This window comes from Schistocerca americana, chromosome 4 (assembly GCF_021461395.2).
Source record: "Schistocerca americana isolate TAMUIC-IGC-003095 chromosome 4, iqSchAmer2.1, whole genome shotgun sequence".
Taxonomy (NCBI): Eukaryota; Metazoa; Arthropoda; class Insecta; order Orthoptera; family Acrididae; genus Schistocerca; species Schistocerca americana.
The window spans coordinates 149,350,075-149,373,601 of NC_060122.1; the positions used below are offsets into that span (position 1 = coordinate 149,350,075).

A 23,527-nucleotide genomic window follows, 5' to 3' on the forward strand; every position below is an offset into this window, starting at 1 on the left:
AGGAAAGTATTCCTTTCTCCAGCTAGAACCTAGTCTCACATCATGTTTCTTAAATGCTGCCTAAATCATTTAATCACCCCAATGACTAAATGTAAAAATTCCTTTCTCTGTTTTCCACCCCTCCTTCCAAAATGGCCTTCACCTTTTCAGATTCTGCCACTCCCTGGCCCTCAGAAACCTGGTTTGCAAAAACACATCTTCATGACACCTCTGTTCCCTCTGTGAGCTACAACAACTGTGCAATCCCTACTACACATATCACATCTCTGAAACTGAATCCCTTGCACTCCAGCATTCCAGATACTACTTCCATACATAATCCAACCTGATGACATTCTACTGCAACCTCAAGGCATCACTATCCTACCCACAGTATTTCTCCTTGTCAACCCCTCATTGTATCCAAACCATACCTAGCTGACCTTTTCAGCTTGCCACATCCCTCAAAACTCCCTACCAACTCCCCACCAAGTCCAGAGCCAAAACATTCCCACAACACTATTAACCAAAACCTTCAGCCCACAGAAGTCTTAGTCCTATCCAAAGGCCTCACCTTTAGCCATACACCCAAATTAAACCACGCTTGACTTGACAAAGACCTACTCCCCGTTCCCTGCAATGGGAACACTTCTTTGAAACCAATCTCTCCAACCAACGCCAACCTAATCCCAATACTTAACACCAAGTCTCCTAGTTCATGCCACCATCCAACTGTGAACCACCTCCCCCTCTCCCTGCCACCTAACCACCCACTGGGTCACCCTCCAGGAATTCCTTACCTCCATCTTGTCCTCACCATCCTCAGAACTTCAACTTTTCAGCAGGAGGAGGGACACCGTATACAACCTCAAAACAAATCCTGACATAACCATCCTACCTACAAAGGTTCCACCACTGTTGTTATGAATCCCAGTGACTGCCTGGCAGAAGGCCTCTGCCAATTACCTGACTACTCCATATATAAACTCTGCCAGAATGATCCCATCCCACAAGTCCAACATAACCTCGAATCCCTGCTGAAAGCCTTAGGCTGTCTCCAAAACCTCTCCCCTGAATCCATTTCTCTCCTCACCCTTATAACATCTCACATCCCACCTTTTACAAGTGCCCCAAAATCCACAAACCCAACAATTCTGGATACCATTGTGACTGGTTATTGTGCACTCACTGCAAGAATTTTGGGCCTCACTGACCAACAACTCCAACCAACTGCCCATAAACTAGCTTTCCACATCAAAGACACCAACCTCTTCCTTCACCAACCCTCCACCATGCCCGCCCATTTAACTCCTGGGCCCCTGCTCATCACTGTTGGTGCCATCGCCCTGCACACCAACATCCCTCATGCCCATGGTCTTACCACTATTGAATGCTAACTTCCCCAACATCCTTCAGACTAGGCACCTACTACTTCATTCCTCATAATCTTAATAACTATATCCTAACTCACAACTACTTTTCCTTTGAGGGGATGTATACTAACAAATCAACAGCACACCCATGGGCACCCACCTGGCACCCTCCTATGTCAACCTCTTTATTGGCCATTTAGAGAAGACATTCCTAGCCTCCCAAATCACCAAATCCGTAGTCTGTTTTGGGTTCCTTGATGAAATCATGATCTGGACTCAGGGCCAGCACATCCTACCTTCATTCATTCTCTCCCATCCACTTCACCTTGTCCTCCTCAACCCAGCATGTCACCTTCCTGGACGTTGACCACCTCTTCTCTGATGCCTCCATTCACACCTTTGTCCATATTAAACCTACCAACCACCAAAAGTATCTGCATTTTGACAGCTGTCATCCCTTCCACACCAAAAAATCCCTCCCATATCGCCTGGCCAGGAGGTGTTTTTTTTTTAGGGTGCAAAACTGCTATGGTCATTATAGCGCCCAGTCTGTGACTTAGGAAAAGGTAAAAAACAAAAATGGAAACCAGCAGCAATGGGAGCGAAACTCAAAAAATTGGAGAAACTAAAAGCAGAAGGAAAGCTTTAAAAACCACTACAGAAAGGGGTTGGTTGTCCCCAAAAAGAGCTTCAAATGACTGATGTCATCTCACTGGCACTAATAAACTCGAGAACGCGATCGGCTGAGCATGTGTCATCTGCTGAAACGGACGATATTTCAGGCGACAGCTGTAGACGGGCGCGTAACGGAGTAAAATAGGGGCACTCAAGTAAAAGGTGTCTTACCGGCAACAGTTGAGAGCAGTGGGGACAGAGTGGGGTAGGATCGCCGCTTAAAAGATGTCAATGGCTAAAAAGACAGTGCCCTATCCAGAGTCTAGTTAAAATTACCACCTCCCAACGACGCGTTCGGGAGGAAGAGGTCCAAGCACAGCGAAGAGCTTTCATGTCCCGCAATTTATTATGGGGAAGTGTCAACCAATGTGCATGCCATAAAAGAACGACACGACGACATAAAACACTCCGTAGATCGGCGAAGGGAATCGTGCGAATAGCTGGCCGAAGAAGAGAGACTGCAGCCTTGGCCGCTATATCGGCCGTCTCATTTCCACAGATACCAACGTGTCCTGGGATCCAGATGAACGCCACCGAGATGCCCCCAAGTGGTGCAAGTGTAGGCAGTCCTGAATCCGGTGGACCAGAGGGTGGACAGGGTAGAGAGCTTGGAGACTGAGGAGAGAGCTGAGAGAATCTGAACAGATAACATACTGTATCCGCTGATGGCGACGGATGTATTGGACAGCCTGGAGAACAGCGTAAAGCTCCGCAGTATAAACCAAACACTGGTCGGGAAGCCGAAATCGATTTGGGGTGTCGCCAACAATATAGGCACTCCCTACACCAAATGATGTTTTTGAGCCATCAGTGTAAATAAATGTGGCTTCCTTCATTTGTGCACATAGAGCAGAAAATGCCCGACGATAAACAAGTGAAGGGGTACCATCCTTGGGAAACTGACAACGGTCACGGAGCAGGCAGGTCTGGGGACGGAGCCAAGGCGGTGCTGTACCCCAAGTTGTCAAGAAAGTTTTAGGAAAGCGGAAGGAAAGAGAATGGAGCAGTTGACGGAAGCGGACTCCCGGTGGTAGTAGCGAGGAAGGGCGGCTTGCATACCCTAAATCCAAGGGGGCGTCGAAAAAAATGTCATGGGCCGGATTTGCAGGCATGGAAGACAAATGGCTAGCGTAACGACTTAGAAGGACAGCTCGCCGATTGGACAGTGGAGGTTCAGCAGTCTCAGCATAAAGGCTTTCCACAGGGCTGGTGTAAAAATCTCCAGATACTAAACTTAATCCACGGTGGTGGATAGAGTCGAGACGCCGAAGAATAGACGGCCGAGCAGAGGAGTAGACTATGCTTCCATAATCCAATTTCGAGCGCACTAAGGCGCGATAGAGGCGGAGAAGGACCACTCGGTCCGCTCCCCAGGAGGTACCATTCAGGACACGGAGGGTGTTGAGGGATCGCAGACAGCGAGCCGAAAGATAGGAAACGTGGGAGGACCAGCACAGTTTTCTGTGAAACATAAGACCCAAGAATTTAGCGACGTCCGAAAATGGAAGGTTGACAGGTCCTAGATGTAAGGAAGGTGGAAGAAACTCCGTACGATGCCAAAAATTAACACAAACGGTCTTACTGGGAGAAAAGCGGAAGCCTGTTTCGATGCTCCAAGAGTGGAGGCGATCGAGACAGCCTTGAAGACGTCGTTCAAGAATGCTGGTCCGTTGAGAGCAGTAGTAGATCGCAAAATCGTCCACAAAGAGGGAGCCCGAGACATTAGGAAGGAGACAATCCATAATTGGATTTATGGCAATGGCAAACAGTACAACACTTAGCATGGAGCCCTGGGGTACCCCGTTTTCTTGGGAGAAAGTACGGGAGAGATTAGTGTTCACCCGCACTTTAAATGTGCGCTCTGCCATAAATTCACGAAGAAAAAGGGGCAACCGACCGCGAAAGCCCCAAGAGAACAGTGTGCAGAGGATGCCTGTCCTCCAACAGGTATCGTATGCTCTCTCCAGATCAAAAAATATTGCTACTCTCTGGCGTTTCCGGAGAAAATTGTTCATGATACAAGTGGAGAGAGCAACTATATGGCCAACTGCAGAACGATGCTTTCGGAAACCGCATTGGGCAGGTGTTAAGAGACTGCGGGACTCCAGCCACCAAGCTAAACGTCAATTCACCATACGCTCCAAAACCTTACATACACTAATCGTGAGAGAAATGGGGCGATAGCTAGAGGGGAGATGTTTGTCTTTTCCAGGTTTCGGAACAGGAACGACGATAGCTTCCCGCCGTCGTCTGGGAAAAGTACTGTCGGTCCAAATTCGATTATAAAGGCGAAGGAGGTAATGCAGACTATGGTATGATAAATGCAGCAACATTTGGATGTGGATACCATCCGGTTCCGGGGCGGAGGAGCGAGAAGAAGAGAGTGCATGTTGGAGTTCCCGCATGGAGAAAACAGTATTGTAGCTTTCGCGATTTTGAGAGGAGAAAGCAAGATGTCGCACTTCTGCTGCACGTTTCTTCGGGAGAAACTCTGGCGGGTAATTTGAAGAGCTTGAAATGTCAGCAAAGTGTTGACCCAATGAGTTAGAAATTGCAACGGGGTCCACTAATGTATCATGCGCGACAGTGAGCCCAGAGACCGGGGAGAAACTAGGCGCGCCTGGTAACCGTCGAATCCGACTCCAAACTTCCGAGGAGGGAGTGAAGGTGTTAAATGAGCTAGTAAAGAAGTCCCAGCTTGCCTTCTTGCTATCGCGGATGACGCGACGGCACCGCGCACGGAACTGCTTATAGCGGATACAGTTGGCCAAAGTAGGATGGTGTCTGAAAACGCGAAGAGCACGTCGCCGCTCACGTATTGCGTCACGGCATGCCTCGTTCCACCAAGGAACTGGGGGGCGCCGGGGCAATTCGGAGGTGCGAGGTATTGAACGTTCCGCAGCTGTAAGAATAACCTCTGTAATATGAGTGACCTCATCGTCGACGCTAGGAAAGTGACGTTCATCGAATGTCGCTAGAGACGAAAAAAAGTGTCCAATCGGCTTGGGCAAACTTCCAGCATCTCAGGCGCATATATGGCAGTTGTGGCTGCAATCTAAGGACACATGGAAAGTGGTCACCACGAGTGTGTATCAGCAAGGGCGAACCATTTGAAGCGCAGAGATAGCGGAACAGTACCGACCGAAAGGTCCAAATGAGAGAAATTTGTCGTGGAGGCAGACAAAAATGTAGGGTCCCCAGTGTTGAGGCAAACAAGATCCGCTTGGTGGAAGACGTCTAGCAATAGTGAGCCACGCGGACAAGGATGTGGAGATCCCCAAAGCGGGTGGTGGGCATTGAAGTCTCCAACCAGCAAATAGGGGGGTGGAAGCTAACCAAGAAGATGAAGGAGATCAGCTCGTGCCATTGGTGTGGACGATGGAATGTATACAGTACAAAGAGAGAAGGTGTATCCAGAAAAGGGAAAGACAGACAGCGACTGTTTGGAAGGAAGTGTTTAAGGGGATTGGGTGATAATGAAGAGTATTATGGAGAAGAATCATGAGTCCTCCATGTGCTGGAGTGCCTTCAACAGAGGGGAGATCAAATCGTACTGACTGAAAATGGGGGAAAACAAAGCGGCTCGAATGCCGCTGATATTCCAATGGATAATGGACATAGGGTGGACAGAAAATGGAAGAATGTGATCAAGGTTGCCGTCAACTCAACGACTGTTCAGAGCTTGCGACCGACAGCGTGGAATGGCACTCAGCCGAAGGCAGAAGATACTGATCCATAGGTTGTTCAGGAGCAGCTCCTGCCACCAGCGATCGACCGGTTGATCGGCCGCCAGCAGTGCGCCTCGGCGACACAGAAGACGGACGAGGGCGGTTACCGGCAGGTGGTGCTGTAGATGAGACACACCGTGGCGGAGAAGGAGAGGAACTGGGTTTCTTATTAGCCTTCTTGGAAACATGAAGTTTAGATGCAGGAGGAACCGATGGTTGTGAAGTTGGGGTACATAAAAAATCTTCATGAGTATGCTCTTTTTTGGAAGTCCGGGTGTCTGACTTTTGGGATCGAGATTTAGCAGAACCCGATGAAGGGTGAGCCATAGAGTGAGCAAGCGAAAGTGTGGAGGTTGAACGGGCGATTTTCGCACTGGCCAATCTGACGACCGTGTCACTAAAGGTGAGATCACAAGTCTGCGTGGCCGCCTCCTTTGTTGGCCGAGGAGAGGCAAGGACAGTGCTGTATTTTCCTGTCTGGGGCACAGTGGGCTTTGGACTGGCGAATAATTTAAGAGCAGCAAAGGTCAATACCTTTTCCTTCACTCTGATTTCCTGAATGAGCTTATCGTCTTTAAAAATGGGGCAATCTCGAGAGGAGGCAGTGTGGTCACCCATACAATTGAGGCAACGAGGGGATGGAGGTGGACAAGCACCCTCATGGGCATCCTTGCCACACGTAACACATTTGGCTGGGTTGGAACAGGACTGGCTGGTATGATTGAACCACTGACACCGATAGCAATGTGTAGGGTTTGGGACGTAGGGGCGAACGGAAATTATCTCATAGCCCGCTTTTATGTTCGATGGGAGTTGAACTTTGTCAAATGTCAAGAAGACAGTACGGGCTGGAACGATGTTCATGTCAACCCTTTTCATGACTATGAACAGCCGTTACGCCCTGGTCAGACAGGTAGTGTTGAATTTCCTCGTCAGACAATCCATCGAGGGAGCGTGTATAAACGACTCCACGTGAGGAATTTAAAGTGCAGTGCGCTTCCACCCGGACAGGGAAGGTGTGGAGCAGTGAAGTACGCAGCAATTTTTGTGCCTGGAGGGCACTGACTGTTTCTAACAACAAGGTGCCATTTCTTAATCGGGAACAAGACTTTACAGGACCTGCAATTGCGTTGACACCTTTCTGAATAATGAAAGGGTTGACCTTAAAGAAGTCGTGACCTACGTCAGACCGAGAAACAACAAGGAACTGTGGCAACGATGGAAGAACTGTCTGTGGCTGAGACTCAGTGAACCTACGCTTGTGAGCAGACATAGTGGAAGATGAGGAAACCATTGCGGAAGAATCCCCCATGATTACCGGCGTCTCTGATGGCGCGCTCCTCCCTTATGGGGGCCCTCTCTGAGGGCACTCCTGCCTTAGGTGATTGTTCACACCTCAGGTCACATCTCCCGAGAAACGGATGGAAGGACTAATCGGCACTTTCGGAAGGTATCAGCTCGGGTAATCACCCCTCCCTGGGTCTGGCCGTTATCAGGGGGTACGTACGTGTCCTACCTGTCTACCCGGGGCGGGGAATTACGCGTTACCCCTTACCGGCTATGCATGAAAATGCATGGGTCGGCCTTCAGACACGCGCAGGGAGGAAAAAAGAGAAAGGGAAAAACAAAGAATGGGAAAGGAAAAAAGAGAGGTCTCAAACGCCACAGCGGAGAAAAGGGTAAAGAGAAGAGGCAAGGAAAAGAGGCAAGGAAAAGAGGCAAGGAAAAGAGGCAAGGAAAAGAGGCAAGGAAAAGAGGCAAGGAAAAGAGGCAAGGAAAAGAGGCAAGGAAAAGAGGCAAGGAAAAGAGGCAAGGAAAAGAGGCAAGGAAAAGAGGCAAGGAAAAGAGGCAAGGAAAAGAGGCAAGGAAAAGAGGCAAGGAAAAGAGGCAAGGAAAAGAGGCAAGGAAAAGAGGCAAGGAAAAGAGGCAAGGAAAAGAGGCAAGGAAAAGAGGCAAGGAAAAGAGGCAAGGAAAAGAGGCAAGGAAAAGAGGCAAGGAAAAGAGGCAAGGAAAAGAGGCAAGGAAAAGAGGCAAGGAAAAGAGGCAAGGAAAAGAGGCAAGGAAAAGAGGCAAGGAAAAGAGGCAAGGAAAAGAGGCAAGGAAAAGAGGCAAGGAAAAGAGGCAAGGAAAAGAGGCAAGGAAAAGAGGCAAGGAAAAGAGGCAAGGAAAAGAGGCAAGGAAAAGAGGCAAGGAAAAGAGGCAAGGAAAAGAGGCAAGGAAAAGAGGTAAGGAAAAGAGGTAAGGAAAAGAGGTAAGGAAAAGAGGTAAGGAAAAGAGGTAAGGAAAAGAGGTAAGGAAAAGAGGTAAGGAAAAGAGGTAAGGAAAAGAGGTAAGGAAAAGAGGTAAGGAAAAGAGGTAAGGAAAAGAGGTAAGGAAAAGAGGTAAGGAAAAAAGAAGGACAAAGGAAGGATGAAGACGTGCAAGCAGAGAAAGTGAAGAATGTGTTACATTTTCGAGCGTCCGTCTCCGGACGTAGGCACAAAACATACTCCCAGAGGGGGAGAAAGGGAAGGAAAGAGCTGGAGGTGAGGGGAGGGGGCGCGAAGATGGGGGATAGTGAAGGATGCGGAAAAGGAAGGTATGCAGCCCAAAAAGGAAGGAGGGCCACATTAGCTTGGGGTCCCGTGCTCGCTACGCATGTATCCACCACAAAAGAGTTGCGGACCCCCTGGGGGGAGGCCAGGTGGTGATGGTGTATCTCCAGTGACAAGAACTTCCTTGCCCAGTATGCTAAGGGTCTCACTTAATCCTTCACTGGGACACTATCTCCAGGCCTATTCCACAAACAGATGCCTTGTGCCATTTCTCCTCACACCCCCTATCCTTTCAACACCCCCAAGAACCCACCACACAGGAGTGCCCCTTCTTTCTTCCAATGCCACCCTGGACTGGAACAACTGAACCACATCCTTCACCAGGGCTTTGTTATGTATCATGCCATGAAATGAGGGACCTCCTGCCCAATGTCCTACTCATACCTCCTACAGTGGTCTTCTGTCAACCAACCAACCTCCAGAACACCCTAGTCCATCCCTATGACACTCCCAATCCCAAACATTGGCCACAAGGATCATATCCCTGTGGAAGACCCAGGTGCAAGACCTGCCCAATCCACCCACCCAGCCTTTCCTATCCCAGTCCTGCAGTATGCTTATCATACCCCCATCAGAGGCCAGACCACCTGTAAAAGCAGCCATGTCATTTACCAGCTCTGCTGCACTCATTGTACAGCTTCTTATATTGATGTGACTAGCAACCAGCTGTTCACCAGGATGAATGGCCACTGACAATGGTGGCCAAGAGCAAAGTAGACAGCCCTACAGCACAACATGCAACTGAATGTAACATGCTTAATTTCAAAGACTGCTTCACTACCCAAGCCATATGGATCCTCCCATCGACCACCAGCTTTTCTGGACTGCGCAGATAGGACTTATCCTTACAATGCATTCTCCACTCCAAAAATTATTCAGGCATCAATCTATTTTAACATAAAAACCCCATACCCTCCACCCAACAGTTTCCATCGCCTTCTATCCTAGAACCACCTCCCTATTCTCATTTCCCACCACTTTGTGTGCCACCCTCTGCCTATGTACCTGCCCATCTTCCCTACATCTACATTTATATTCTGAAAACCACCATGAGGTGCATGGCAGAGGGTACATCCCATTGTACCAGTTATTAAGGTTTCTTCCCATACCATTCACATATGGAGCATGAGAAGAATGATTGATTTAATGCCTCTGCGTGTGTGTGTGTGTGTGTGTGTGTGTGGGGGGGGGGGGGGGGGGGAAGGGGGGGGGCAGGTAATTATTGTAATGTTATCCTCAAGATCCACATGTGAGTGATACTTACGGGGCTGTAGTACATCCCTAGAGTAACCACTTAAAGCCAGTTCTTGAAACATTGTTCAAAGACTTTCCCAGGATAGTTTACGTCTGTCTTCAAGAGACTGCCTGTTCATTTCCTTCGGTATCTATGTGACACACTCTCATGGAGTAAACAAATCTCTGACCATTCATGCTGCCTTTCTCTGTATGAGTTCAACATCCTCTTTTACTCCTAGCTGGTGCAGGCTCGACACACTTGAGCAATATTCTAGGACCAGTCACACGAGTGATTTGTAAGCAATCTCTTCTGTAGACTGATTGCACTTCTCCAGTACTCTACCAATAAGCCAAAGTGTACCACCTGCTTTACCCTTGAGTGAGCTTATGTGATCATTCCATTTCATTCCCCTACAAAGTGTTACACCTTGGTATTTGTATGAGTTGGCCAATCCCAACAGCGACTCTCTGATGATATACTCACTACGTTTTTCATTTTGTGAAGTGCAAAATTTTACATTTCTGAACATTTAGAGCAAGTTGCCAATCTCTGCACCATGTTGAAGTCCTATCAAGATCTGACTAAATATTTATCAGCTTCCCTCACATAGTAAATCATTACAGACATCTCCATTATCTACAAAAAGCCTGATTTGACGATTAGTGTAGTCTGCAATGTCATTAATGTACAACATGAATAGTAAGGGTCCCACCACACTTCCCTGGGGCAAACCGAAGTCACTTCTACATCTGACCATGACTCTCCATTCAGGATAACATGCTGTGTCCTCCCTACCAAAAAGTCCTCAATCCAGTCACAAATTTCACTTGATACCCCATATGAATGTTCTTTTGACAATAAGCATAGGTGCGTTACTGAGTCGAATGCTTTTCAGAAATCAAGCAACACCTGGTTGACTTGATCCAAAGCATTCAGTATGTCATGTGAGAAAAGTGCAAGTTGGGTTTCACATTATTCATGTTTTCAAAATCAATCCTGGCTGGCACTGAGGAAGTCATTATGCTCAAGATATCTCATTATGCTTGAGCTCAGAATGTGTTCTAAAATCCTACAACAAATTGATGTCAAGGATACTGGATGGTAATTCTGTGGATCACTTCCACTACCCTTCTTGTAGACAGGTGTGACTGACTTTTTCCAACAACTGGCCATAGTGTTTTATTCAAGGAATCTAACATAGGTTATGGTTAGAACGGGCTAACTCAGCTGCAAATTGGGGCCTGGAGCTTCTCTCTTCCTCTGTCCACTTCCCCCTCCCCCTTCCTCATCTTCCTGCCCTACAGCCTCCCGATGCTGGATCTGTTGGCAGTCTAATCCCTGCACACTCCACAAGAAATCTCTCTTCTCTCCAAGATACAGTACCCAAAAAATTCATTATAATCTAGTTCTTGGTAGATCAAACAGTCCAAGGGTTACTGCTGATTCATAGTGTCTGACAGGCACAATGCTTCGACAATCAGTTATGTCCCATCAGCAGGTGTGCTGATGAGCTGATCTCCTGGGGGCACAGGGAATGGCAGTCTTCCTTCTGTCTGAGTCTCCATAATTAATTTTATGTTGAAATGAATGGAATTAAGATGTGTGAGGAAGTAATGAAGTTTGTCCCTTTAATGAGGAAAGCTGATGAATGTGTCCACATAATGGAAAAAAAAACAAGTGGGTTTCCATTTGGATGTTGTCAGGGCTTCAAGGAAGAACTGCTCCATATATAAATTTGCAACTATAGTCAAGAATGGGCTGCCAGTTGGGATTTCCCTCCATGGAAGGGACAAACTCCACGACTTTTTTGCGTATCTGAATTCCATTCATTCTAACACCAAGTAACTATGGAGACAGGGGTAGAAGGGAGACTACAGTACCTTGACATTGTGGCCAGGACAGGAGCTGACAGCACCCCGGGCCATGGTGTTCTTTGGAAGAAAATGCACAGTGACCTACACTCTCAAGAGACAGATGCCACCAGGCTGTGCAGAGAATGGGATACTAAAAGCTCTACTACACAAAGAAAGCATCATCTTACATGCAGAGAATCTACCCCAGGATTTTTTTTGTTTTGTTTTAGGGCACAAGAACAACTAGGGTCATGCGCATCCATGTCAGAACCGCCGAACATGAAGATGAAAAAGGAGTTAAAAATGACTACACATTAAGCCCAATCGACAGAAGGAAAGAGAGCTATAAACATGGACATGGAGGAAGGACAATAAAATACTCCATAGAGACAATGGACATTCTGAACTAAAGAATAAATTTCCTTCACCATATTGCTACAAAGGATAAAAAGTAAAATGTGGTTAACAGCCCAAGTGTCATTCGCTAAACTGGCCAATAACTCAGACAGCAAACATAAATGAGACCATAATTGGTTAAATAAAGGCATTCCATCAAAAAATGGCAAACTGTCAATGGTTGAGGGCCATTAGCACAAAGTTGTGGGAGATCACCACTTAACAAACGGTGATGGCTAAAAAGACAGTATCTAATACGCAACCTAGCTACAATGATCTTGCGGCAAGAAGGCCGAGAGGTGGTCGGCAAGCCACTGGGAGAGATTTATTTCTGCAGAACTTGTTCCCATGAAGGAAAAACCAGTGGTGATGCCAAAGTGATGCCACCTGCTGACGGAGGGCAACACAGATCATCTGAGGGAATGAAAGAACTAGCGGGCTAAGGTTCAAGGACTGCAGCCTTGGCATCAGCGGCCTCATTGTCCATCAGACCAGCGTGACCAGGGACCCATACAAATATCACAGTGACTCCATCCAGAGTGAGCAAGTGAAAGCTTTCCTGGACCCATTGGGCTAAGGTATGGACAGTGTACAGCACACAGGCTCTGAAGGGAACTGAGAGATTCGGAGCAAATGACACAATTTAAAACCCTGTGTCACTGGATGTACTGCATGGTCTGATACAGGGCAACGAGATCTGCTGTAAATACTGAGCAGTGATCCGGAAGCCGATACCGAAAAGTGTCGGAATCAATGATGAAGGCACATCCAACACCACAGTTAGTCCATGAGCCATCAGTGTACACAAAGGCAAAATCGCGAAGTACCCTAGGAAAGTTGAGAAATCCCAGAAATTGGAACACCTTGGAATTAGTTACTTGACAGGGTACATTAGGAACTCTCTGCACTTCTCTGCTACAGCACGACCTGTGGAGATGGATGAAAGCACAGAACGAGTCAGCCACTGCTTTTCTACCGTACTCTGGCACACTACTGGGAAAAATTGGGTGCATACTGAAAAACCACCAGTAACAACTGCCTTTGGCCTAGCCAATAAAACAAGGGCAGTATTTAAGAATGCCAAAGACGATCTTGGTTTACAGAGGGCTGGGGTATATCAGATTAAGTGCCAATGTGGCAAGACATTGAACAAACAGTGTACACCATCTCAGATTGATTCTGAGATACCAGTAGCATACTTGAGTAATGTGTCTCAACAAGTCAGTAGTTGCAGAGCAGTATTTGTCCGAGACTCATGCAATGGAATACGAATATACCAGGATTCTAGCAAAAACTTAGAAATACTGGGACAGCATCATTACAGCATCTATAATCTCAACAAGGCCTGGAAATCAGCATTGAGTCTAATTAAGAAGATACTAAGCAAACAACTTTCCATTGGCCATGACACATGGAACAACTACACCAATGCCACTACAAATGGGGCACGTCACTGGGCTTTGCCGCCACAGGTGTAGATACATGTCCTCAGTTGTGGACCACCTACAGAAAGACTCAGGGGACTTTAAAGAGGTCGTTTCATCAGGGCACCTGATGATAGAGACCAATCACTGAAATATTATGGCGGTTTGGCACTATGAACCAGCAGTTACCTGCGGACTGTTCGCTCAACACATACAATGGGAGAAACTGAGAAATTAATCTTCGGTGATTTAAAGAACAGGTTGCGCATTTCAGAGAACCTTAAAATTTGTACCATTTTCATCTCATTGTCTCCAAAACTATAGGTCAGATCTGCAGATAATAAGACCTGCACGTAATAACTCTTCTCTGCCCTCTTCTCTGAAATGAGAACACTATCAGCTGAATTGTAGCTTACTGCGGTCTGTACACCCTACCGCAGCACAATGGAGTGTCCTCTCACCAGAACAAGAAGCTAAGCATTATCCAACTTTATCTCATCAACAGATGATTGAGAGAGACTTTATTTCATGTTTCAAAGTGGGTATGACATGATCAAGTAATTGACTTTACCAGTCATCATTAATTTTGTCACTTCCAACCACTTTGCTCCCTCCAAACGGATTTTTATGTATCTTAACAGACATGAGTGATCATGTAAGGGACAGAGCCAGTGGATTTTTCTGAACACTTTCCTTGGCTGTCACATCCACTAATTTGTTTCCATGGAATCCCATTAAGCTCCAATGCCCAACAGAGTGATACATTATTCTCCAACCTTCAATGGTGAAAAAGGCTGTTCTGGGTGTTCTGACTGGGTACAAGTATACATTGAACTGCACTTTGTCAGGGCAGATGAAAACTCTCTCAGCACACATGTCATATCTGTCCCAGTGTTCTTGAGACAGCGTGTAACTTTGAACCAAACACTAGATGTTTAGTTGGCTCCATAAGTAAATCCTGCAGGCACATTCAGCCACTGGAATCCCACAAATAATGATCACTGCATGGAACTCCTTACTGTGGATGTTATACTACTAATGCCAGTGGCAAATATATTAACACTTCCTTGAAGGACATCTTACATGTTTAGAGTTAAAAGCAAGACCAACAATCTCCACAACATTTTTCACAACATATGTTTATCTCTCAAGCCTAAAACAAAAACAATGACACTTTACTGATACATCAAAATACATACTGAAAATTTTAAGAAAGACATGCTCATAGAGGACTATATGCTAAATTTGAGAGCTATATTCCTCAGATCACATGGATAATAACCTCAACTTCGCTCGCAAAATTATCATCATGAAATTACATACCTTAAATTCAATATTGGCACCCATTGCCTTTGCAGCATCAATTGCTCCAGCATGTGGCCAGCTGCCCTTGCCGTCATCTGATCACAGAAAATAAGAGGCAAACATTCACAATTAGTACTGATGATTCTAAGCAACCCACAACTGTTTCATAACATTGCAGTTTTATCAGCGTATCGACTGAAAAGAAAACTGTGAAGGTATGGCACAATGTTTTGCAGCTAAAAATTTAAATGCACACTAGCAAATCGAACACACTTGCTTCTTCACAGGGCTTCATTGGCATAAAAATACGTAAATAAAATGATGATCTGTAACAAGTTAAACGGAATTAACACATGCAAATTTTGGAAAATGGGGAGCTTACCTTGTTTTCCTAATGTTACTGTAACACCTTTCAGAACTTTTGCAGCAAGGACAGGAGCTATGCAGCACAAAGCAATTGGCTTCTTTGCCTTGTGGAAATCCTGAAGTACTCTTGCCACATCTGGATTTACACTGCAGTCTGCTCCTTTCACAGCAAAGTCACATCTGGGTAAGAAGTGAAGAAGCGATTTATAACATTGCACTAAAATTGAACTCACCTCCAGAAAATTTACAAAACAGTGAACATTAAAAGAAACATGTGAACTGTGTTGCAAACACTCCCATTATGATGCCACAGATACACAACACTGAGCACATGAAAAATTCAAACATAACTGCTAACACACAGCATGAGAAGGAATAAATTACACAAACAAATAACAGAGTGAACATCAAACTGCTTCCTTGTGACTTGCTACTGTAAAATCAGGCATTAATATCAACTATGCAGAGCAGACATTCTCAATCTTTTTTAGAGGTGGAACCCTTTTGGAACACTTAGTATGTTACAGATCCCTGAAATAAACATATTATACTCTACTGACATCTACAACAATATACAAAACTACACAATACACAAAATAACAATGTACTGATTTCACTGTAGATTGATAAAATTGCTTTTATTTAATGAGAAGAACTAAGATTTATTTTTTTATTTTTTAACCAATTGTTTAATGTCAGGCTCGAAAGAAGAGAGGAGAAGATACATGTAAGGTTCACCATCCTGTCTACTGCGGTATTTTGTTTTGCAGATGCACATGCTGAGAATCCTGTTTCAAGCAAGATGTTGTTGGAAACAGTAGAAGAACAGTCACAGCCTGTGTGACAAATTGTGAACATTCACAACAAATCCTGCACCAGAAATCATCAAGTGATATTGTTTTGAACAATTATCCCATGCTTGAATCTGATGCTATTTCTACAAATTATTCATAAGTTTGACATACTTTCTGATTTCTGTAAATTTGACACAAAATGGTTCTGAACCTATGCCTTCATTTTCAGTTTTGTATTCTGATCTTCAAGAAAACATGCCTCAAAAGTTGTGTACAGATCACAGAGACACTGGACCAATTATTCAAATATTTCATTTAGTAATTCTGCTGTCTCACCCATCAACCTTCCAGTGTTAAAAAGTTTTCTAGTTCTCTCTTGCCAACACAAACGATCCAAAAAATTTAATTTTGTTAAGGTTGTTAACTTGTTATCAGTATTGAAAACTACTGTTTATTCCTATTAAAGACAGATTTACCTCATTAATTTTTCCAAATGTTGTGGTTGTTGTGGTCTTCAGTCTTGAGACTGGTTTGATGCAGCTCTCCATGCTACTCTACCCTGGGCAAGCTGCTTCATCTCCCAGTACGTACTGCAGCCTACATCCTTCTAAATCTGCTTAGTGTATTCATCTCTTGGTCTCCCTCTACGATTCTTACCCTCCACACTACCCTCCAATACTAAATTTGTGATCCCTTGATTCCTCAGGACATGTCCTACCAACCGATCCCTTCTTCTAGTCAAGTTGGGCCACAAACTTCTCTTCTCCCAATTCTATTCAATACCTCCTCATTAGTTATGTGATCTACCCATCTAATCTTCAGCATTCATCTGTAGCACCACATTTCGAAAGCTTCTATTCTCTTCTTGTCCAAACTATTTATCGTCACTTCCATACATGGCTACACTCCATACAAATACTTTCAGAAACTACTTCCTGCCACTTAAATCTATACTTGATGTTAACTAATTCCTCTTATTCAAAAACGCTTTCCTTGCCATTGCCAGTCTACATTTTATATCCTCTCTACTTCGACCATCATCAGTTATTTTGCTCCCAAAATAGCAAAACTCCTTTACTACTTTAAGTGTCCCATTTCCTAATCTAATTCCCACAGCATCACCCGATTTAATTCGACTACATTCCATTATCCTCACTTTGCTTTTGTTGATGTTCATCTTATATCCTCCTTTCAAGACACTGTCCATTCCATTCGACTGTTCTTCCAAGTCCTTTGCTGTCTCTCACAGAATTACAATCTCATCGGCGAACCTCAAAGTTTTTATTTCTTCTCCATGGATTTTAATTCCTACTCCGAATTTTTCTTTTGTTTCCTTTACTGCTTGCTCAATATACAGATTGAATAACATCGGAGAGAGGCTACAACCCTGTCTCACTCCCTTCCCAACCACTGCTTCCCTTTCATGTCCCTCGACTCTCATAACTGACATCTGGTTTCTGTACAAATTGTAAATAGCATTTCGCTCCCTGTATTTTACCCCTGCCACCTTCAGAATTTGAAAGAGAGTATTCCAGTCAACATTGTCAAAAGCTTTCTCTAAGTCTACAAATGCTAGAAACGTAGTTTTGCCTTTCCTTAATCTAGTTTCTAAAATATGTCGTAGGGTCAGTATTGCCTCACGTGTTCCAACATTTCTACGGAATCCAAACTGATCTTCCCCGAGGTCAGCTTCTACCAGTTTTTCCATTCGTCTCTACAGAATTTGCGTTAGTATTTTGCAGCCATAACTTATTAAACTGATAGTTCGATATTTTTCACATCTGTCAACACCTGCTTTCTTTGGGATTGGAATTATTATATTCTTCTTGAAGTCTGAGGGTATTTCGCCTGTCTCATACATTTTACTCACCAGATGGTAGAGTTTTGTCAGGACTGGCTCTCCCAAGGCTGTCAGTAGTTCCAATGGAATGTTGTCTACTCCCGTCGCCTTGTTTCGACTTAAGTCTATCAGTGCTCTGTCAAACTCTTCACGCAGTATTATATCTCCCATTTCATCTTCATCTAAATCCTCTTCCATTTCCATAATATTGCCCTGAAGTACATCGCCCTTGTATAGACCCTCTATACATTCCTCCTACCTTTCTGCTTTCCCTTCTTTGCTTAGAACTGGGTTTCCATCTGAGCTCTTGATGTTCATACAAGTGGTTCTCTTATCTCCAGAGGTCTCTCTAATTTTCCTGTAGGCAGTATCTATCTTACCCCTAGTGAGATAAGCCTCTACATCCTTACATTTGTCCTCTAGCCATCGCTGCTTAGCCATTTTGCACTTCCTGTCGATCTCATTTTTGAGACGTTTGTATTCCTTTTTGCCTGCTTCATTTACTGCATTTTTATATTTTCTCCTTTCATCAATTAAATTCAATATTTCTTCTGTTACCCAAGGATTTCTACTAGCCCTCGTCTTTTTACCTACTTGATCCTCTGCTGCCTTCACTGCTTCATCCCTCAAAGCTACCCATTCTTCTTCTACTGTATTTCTTTCCCCCATTCCTGTCAATTGTTCCCTTATACTCTCCCTGAAACTCTGTACAACCTCTGGTTTAGACAGTTTATCCAGGCCCCATCCCCTTAAATTGCCACCTTTCTGCAGTTTCTTCATTTTTTATCTACAGTTATTTTTCCAAAAAAATATATATATATATATATATATATATATATATATATATATATATATATATGTGTGTGTGTGTGTGTGTGTGTGTGTGTGTGTGTGTGAAAAAGCTAGTCTAAGCAACCAAGCCACATTGCTCACATGGTCTTCTACATTAAAAGAAATTCAGTCATAAAAAATTTTAATTCAACTCTTAGTTTAAACTGTCTTGTTAAAGTTTTACCTGAAGACAAACATATAAGCTGTGTAGAGCAGACATGCTTTATGCCTGCTCCCATAATCTTCACACAATAACAAAAATAATCAGCACTGAGGAGGGCAAGAATTAACGTAACTGATTTTTTTTTTTACAGCTTCATTAAGAACACGTTTAGATTTGGCAGAATCATCTTTATTGCTCAAGTGCTTATCTATGCAGGGTACAATGGCTGGAACTACAGTTTGGTATTTTATTTTTTATTAGTGACACTATTCCTAGTGTTTTACCAGTCACTGTCTTGGCCCCACCTGTACCAATACCAATGCAATTATTTCAGTTGAGATGATTTATTTCAAAAAATGGTTTATCATGTTAAAAATTTCTTTTCAGTGGTGGTAGTTGGCTGTGACGGACACATGTGCAAGCAAGTAAGTCATTTGTACTCAGCTTTAGGTAAATCACGTGGCAGACTTAGGTTATTTGGAATCTAGCTATAGCGCACGTCATTTATGACGTGCGCTATAGCCGAGTTTAGGTTCATTCTGCGCATCTGACATCACAAAACACAGTCAGCCAATGAACAGAGAATGACATTGCCAGAGCTCGACTGCAGTGCAGAGCATGGACGAGTGTCTTCAGTTTTAGAAACGTTCAGTCGTAAATAAATTAATTGAACAAAAGCAATGTCTTGATAGCAGACTTTCTTTTACAGAAAGTTTGGAAAAAGCATTCTTTATACCAACTGCTTCATATTCTATTAATTAATTAAACCAAACAAGCAATAAGCCTCCTAATTCAGGCGATAGCAAGGAAAGGTGTTTGTATCATTCTCACTAACTGCTTTTTCGCAATAAAGAACAGCGGTAATTGTTATTTCCTATTGTATTTCGATGAAACGTGAGTAATTCATAGTCATACCAACAGTGTTTGTCGGTATTTTGTGTGATATTTTAAAGTCCTCCAGGAGATGCATTGAATGAAGAGCTGCGTTAGTGTAATGGTTAAAGTGTATGGCTCCTAAACGAAAGGTGCCGAGTTCAAACATTGTTCGGTGCTTAATATTTTCTTTATTTAAAAACAATATCGTAAGTGTCTTACTTCACGAATTTTATTCGTTTGAAAGTAATTTTTTGAAATTTCTAGTGGCAACTAAAATCGACCATATGGAAAGTATACGCTATGTACTTTTACCTCTGCAAACTCTTCAAAACTTCGTGCAATGGTTTACTACATCTAATGGTGCACAATAACTGTGTTGAACATCAAAACAAAATTAAGTCATTTATGGGGGAAGGTATCAGTCAAGAAGATGTGTAAAAATCAAATTTTTGGGCCAAATAGTTTTTATGAAATCGAATGATAAAGTGTATCAAAGCAGTCGAAACACCATGTGTCTACACAGGCGAGTAATGCAATGATGACAAAATCACGCACATCGCGGAATGCGGGGAGCACGTCTCTGTAGCAGCGAATGGGTGCGGCTGTGGTGGCTTTACTTCATAAACTGCGTGCTCCCCCCTAAATGTAAGTTTGCGAACTATACTATGGTGCTGCTTCTCTTGGCGCGTACAACTGGAAACGCAGCAATCTCCCGCATCTAGGCGGGCATGCGCGAACCGCCAAGATAAAAGAATTGAACTATAGTCTACTAGGAAATTGTGAACCAAACTTTTGGGCAACCCATATTAGAATGTTGCCCAAGTGTGGAGGACCGATACCAAATAGGACTGACAGGAGATATTTAACATATACTAAACAGAATAGCATCAATGGTGGCAGGTTTTTCTGATCCAGACTAGCAATTTTTGTGAATAGAGGCCTGCAATCCGGGTAAAGTTTTCTTAGAAAATCTCAGTCACCATAATTAAGTGAGGAATCTAAGAATATGCTATTGCCTCCTGTCTATCATACCCTCTGGGACTACAAAGACCGAGATCAGACAAATTACCATGTAGTGGTATTGTGTTTAAGAGGTTTAATCTCACCTCAGCTACAAATAGGCCAGACCTTATCAACAATGTCAGTATAGAAACCGGTATTAGCAATTGTGATGTCGTAGCAACTATGATCAGACAAGAAGGCTTGGAGACTGTTTCTGCTAGACAGAGCAGATAATCAGTTATTAGCATCTCGCTTAGAAAGTGGATCAGCAGTCAATCAGTTCCAGTACGATGGATGACAGGAATTGTGAGCAAATCTGAAGCAGATTGTAAATCGTGGTCTGGCAAGTTGTGTGTCTAGGAAGTGGACAAAGGAAGAAAAAGACCCACTATGGTTTAATAATGAAATTCAAAGGATGCTGAGGAAGCACAGGTTGTTGTCCTCTTTGGTCAAAAGGGAATGCACAAATAATGACAAGCAAAGTTTAGTAGAGATTCGTGCACCTATCTAAAGATCTATGCATGAAGCATAGTCACACCTTACGAAAAGATTTGGCAGAGAACCTGAGAAAATTCGGTGTTACGTAAAATTGCTATATGGGTCTAAGGATTCCATTCAGTCCCTTGTTGACCAATCTCGTGTGGCAGTTGAAGACAGCAAAACAAATGTCAAAGTATTAGATTTAAATGAGTGCCAAAAGTATTAAATTTTACGTTCAAGAAATCATTCACATGGGAAAATCATACAAACATACCATCATTTGACCATTGGACAGACTCTCATATGGACAATATAGTAATAAGTGTCACCGGCATAGAGAAACAACTGAAAGAGTTGAAAGCAAATAAATCGGCAGGTCCGGATGGAATCCCAGTTTGATATTACGAAGAGTACTCCACAGCTTTGGCCTCTTACCTAGCTTGCTGTTATCTTGAATCTCTTGCTTAGCACAAAATCCTGAGTGATTGGAAAAAAGCACAGGTGACTCCAGTATATAAGAAGGGTAAAACCACAGATTCGCAAAATTTTAGATCAATATTCCTAATTTCTGTTTTCTGCCAAATCCTTGAACCTATCCTCAATTTGAAGAAAATAAACTGTCTTGAGACTGAGAAGCTTATATCCATGAATCGATATGGTTTTAGAAACCTTTGCTCATGCGAAACTCAGCTTGCTCTTTTCTCACATGATATACTGAGAACAATGGATGATGGGCAGCAGGCAGATTCCATATTTTTAGATTTCCAGAAAGCATTTGACATGGTGCCTTATTGCAGGCTGTTAATGAAGGTACACACATATGGAATAAGTTCACAAATACACAAGTGGCTCGAAGACTTCTTAAATAATGGAACCCAGTATGCTGTCATCGACAGCGAGTGTTTATCAGAGACAAGGGTCTCATCAAGAGTGCCCCGGGGAAGTGTGATAGGGCTGTTGCTGTTTACTATATACAGAAATGATTTGGCGGACCTGCTGGGCAGCAGTCTGCAGTTGTTTTGCTGATGAGGCCATGGTGTACAGTACGGTATCAAAGTTGAGTGACTTTAGGAAGATACCAGATGACAGGCAAAAATTTCCAGTTGGCCTGATGAATCACAGCTAGCCCAAAATATGGAAAAATGTAAATGTGGATGAGGAGGAGGATCGAACCTGCAGTGTTCAGGTACAGTATTAATAGTATCCTGCTTGACACAGTCAAACTGTTTGAATATCTGGGCATAAAGTTGCAAAGCAATATAAGATGGAACAAGCATGTGAGAATTATGGTAGGGAAGGCGAATGGTTGACTTCAGTTTATTGGAAGAATTTTAGGGAAGAGTGGTTCACCTGTAAGGGAGACCACTGGTGTGACCTATTCATGAGTACTGCTCAAGTGTTTGTGGTCTGTACCAGGTCGCATTGAAGGCAGACAACAAAGCAATTCAAAAGCGGGCTGCTAGATTTGTTACCAGTAAGTTTGAACAACACATGAATGTTACGGAGATGCTTCATGAACTCAAATGAGAATCCCTGGAGGGAAGGCGACATTCTTTTCAAGATACACTTTTGATAAAATTTAGAAAACCAGTTTTCGAAGCTGACTGCCGAACAATTCTACTGCTGCCAACATACACTGCACGTAAAGACCACAAAGATAAGATATGAGAAATTAGGGGTTGGGTTGATTTGGAGGAGGAAACCAAACTGCAAGGTCATCAGTCTCATCTGATTAGGAAAGGATGGGGAAGGAAGTCGGCCGTGCCCTTTCAAAGGAACCGTCCTGGCAATTGCCTGAAGCGATTTAGGGAAATCGTGGAAAACCTAAATCAGGATGGCCGGACGTGGGATTGAATCGTCATCGTCCTGAATGCGAGTCCAGTGTGCTAACCACTGTGGCACCTCGCTCGGTGAGAAATTAGGGCTCACATGGAGGCATACGGACACACACTTTCCCTCACTCAATTTGCAAGTGGAACAGGAAAGGGAATGACTAGTAATGGTAGAGGGTATCCGCAACCATATACCATACAGTGGCTCACGGAGTATCGATGTAGATGATGTGTACAAAGCCATTTGAGCAGTCCTCCTTTCCACACCCCATTTGCTAATGGCATGGAAAGGAACACTAATACATGGTACTATGGAAGATTCCTTCTATCATGAACTTCACAGTGGTTTGCAGACTATGGGTGTAGATATAAAAATGTGAAATCTTACTCCAAGTTGCTTTCCTGTGAAGAGAGAGATCCAACGGTGATTCACAGAAGATCACTAAATAGCACTATGAGAAATGCTCACGCAATACAGAGCACAAGAGAGAACTAAAAAGGTTAAGACAATTTTTTCTTGTTTTCAGAAAAAACATTTTTGCCAAACAATTTTAACAAGTGGCAGATGCTTACTGGCTTCACAGCCACATCATTTATCTGCAAATATGCTTCTCAAATCTCTAACTGTAATGCACCCTACAGTAAATTGTAATCTGGAGACAAAGTGGATACAAATTAGCAAAAATTTTTCAGATCCTTGTACCTGAAGTGGAATTAATGTCTGTTTGCTAGAGAGAGATCCATGAATATAAGACAGTGCCAAATATTCTCAGCTTTCT

The 23,527-nt window shown here is 43.7% G+C and overlaps 1 protein-coding gene across 2 annotated transcripts in view; it reads right to left on the reverse strand.

The window, feature by feature from the left end:
* LOC124613001 (ES1 protein homolog, mitochondrial-like) overlaps positions 1 to 23,527 on the reverse strand; it is a 67,917-nt gene that overhangs the window by 11,982 nt on the left and 32,408 nt on the right. For both annotated transcript variants that reach the window (XM_047141553.1, XM_047141554.1), the window contains exons 5-6: positions 14,947 to 15,110; positions 14,583 to 14,659 (exon numbers count right to left, since the gene is read on the reverse strand). In XM_047141553.1, coding sequence (XP_046997509.1) covers positions 14,583 to 14,659; positions 14,947 to 15,110 — 241 coding nt within the window. The remainder of the gene's footprint in view (positions 1 to 14,582; positions 14,660 to 14,946; positions 15,111 to 23,527) is intronic.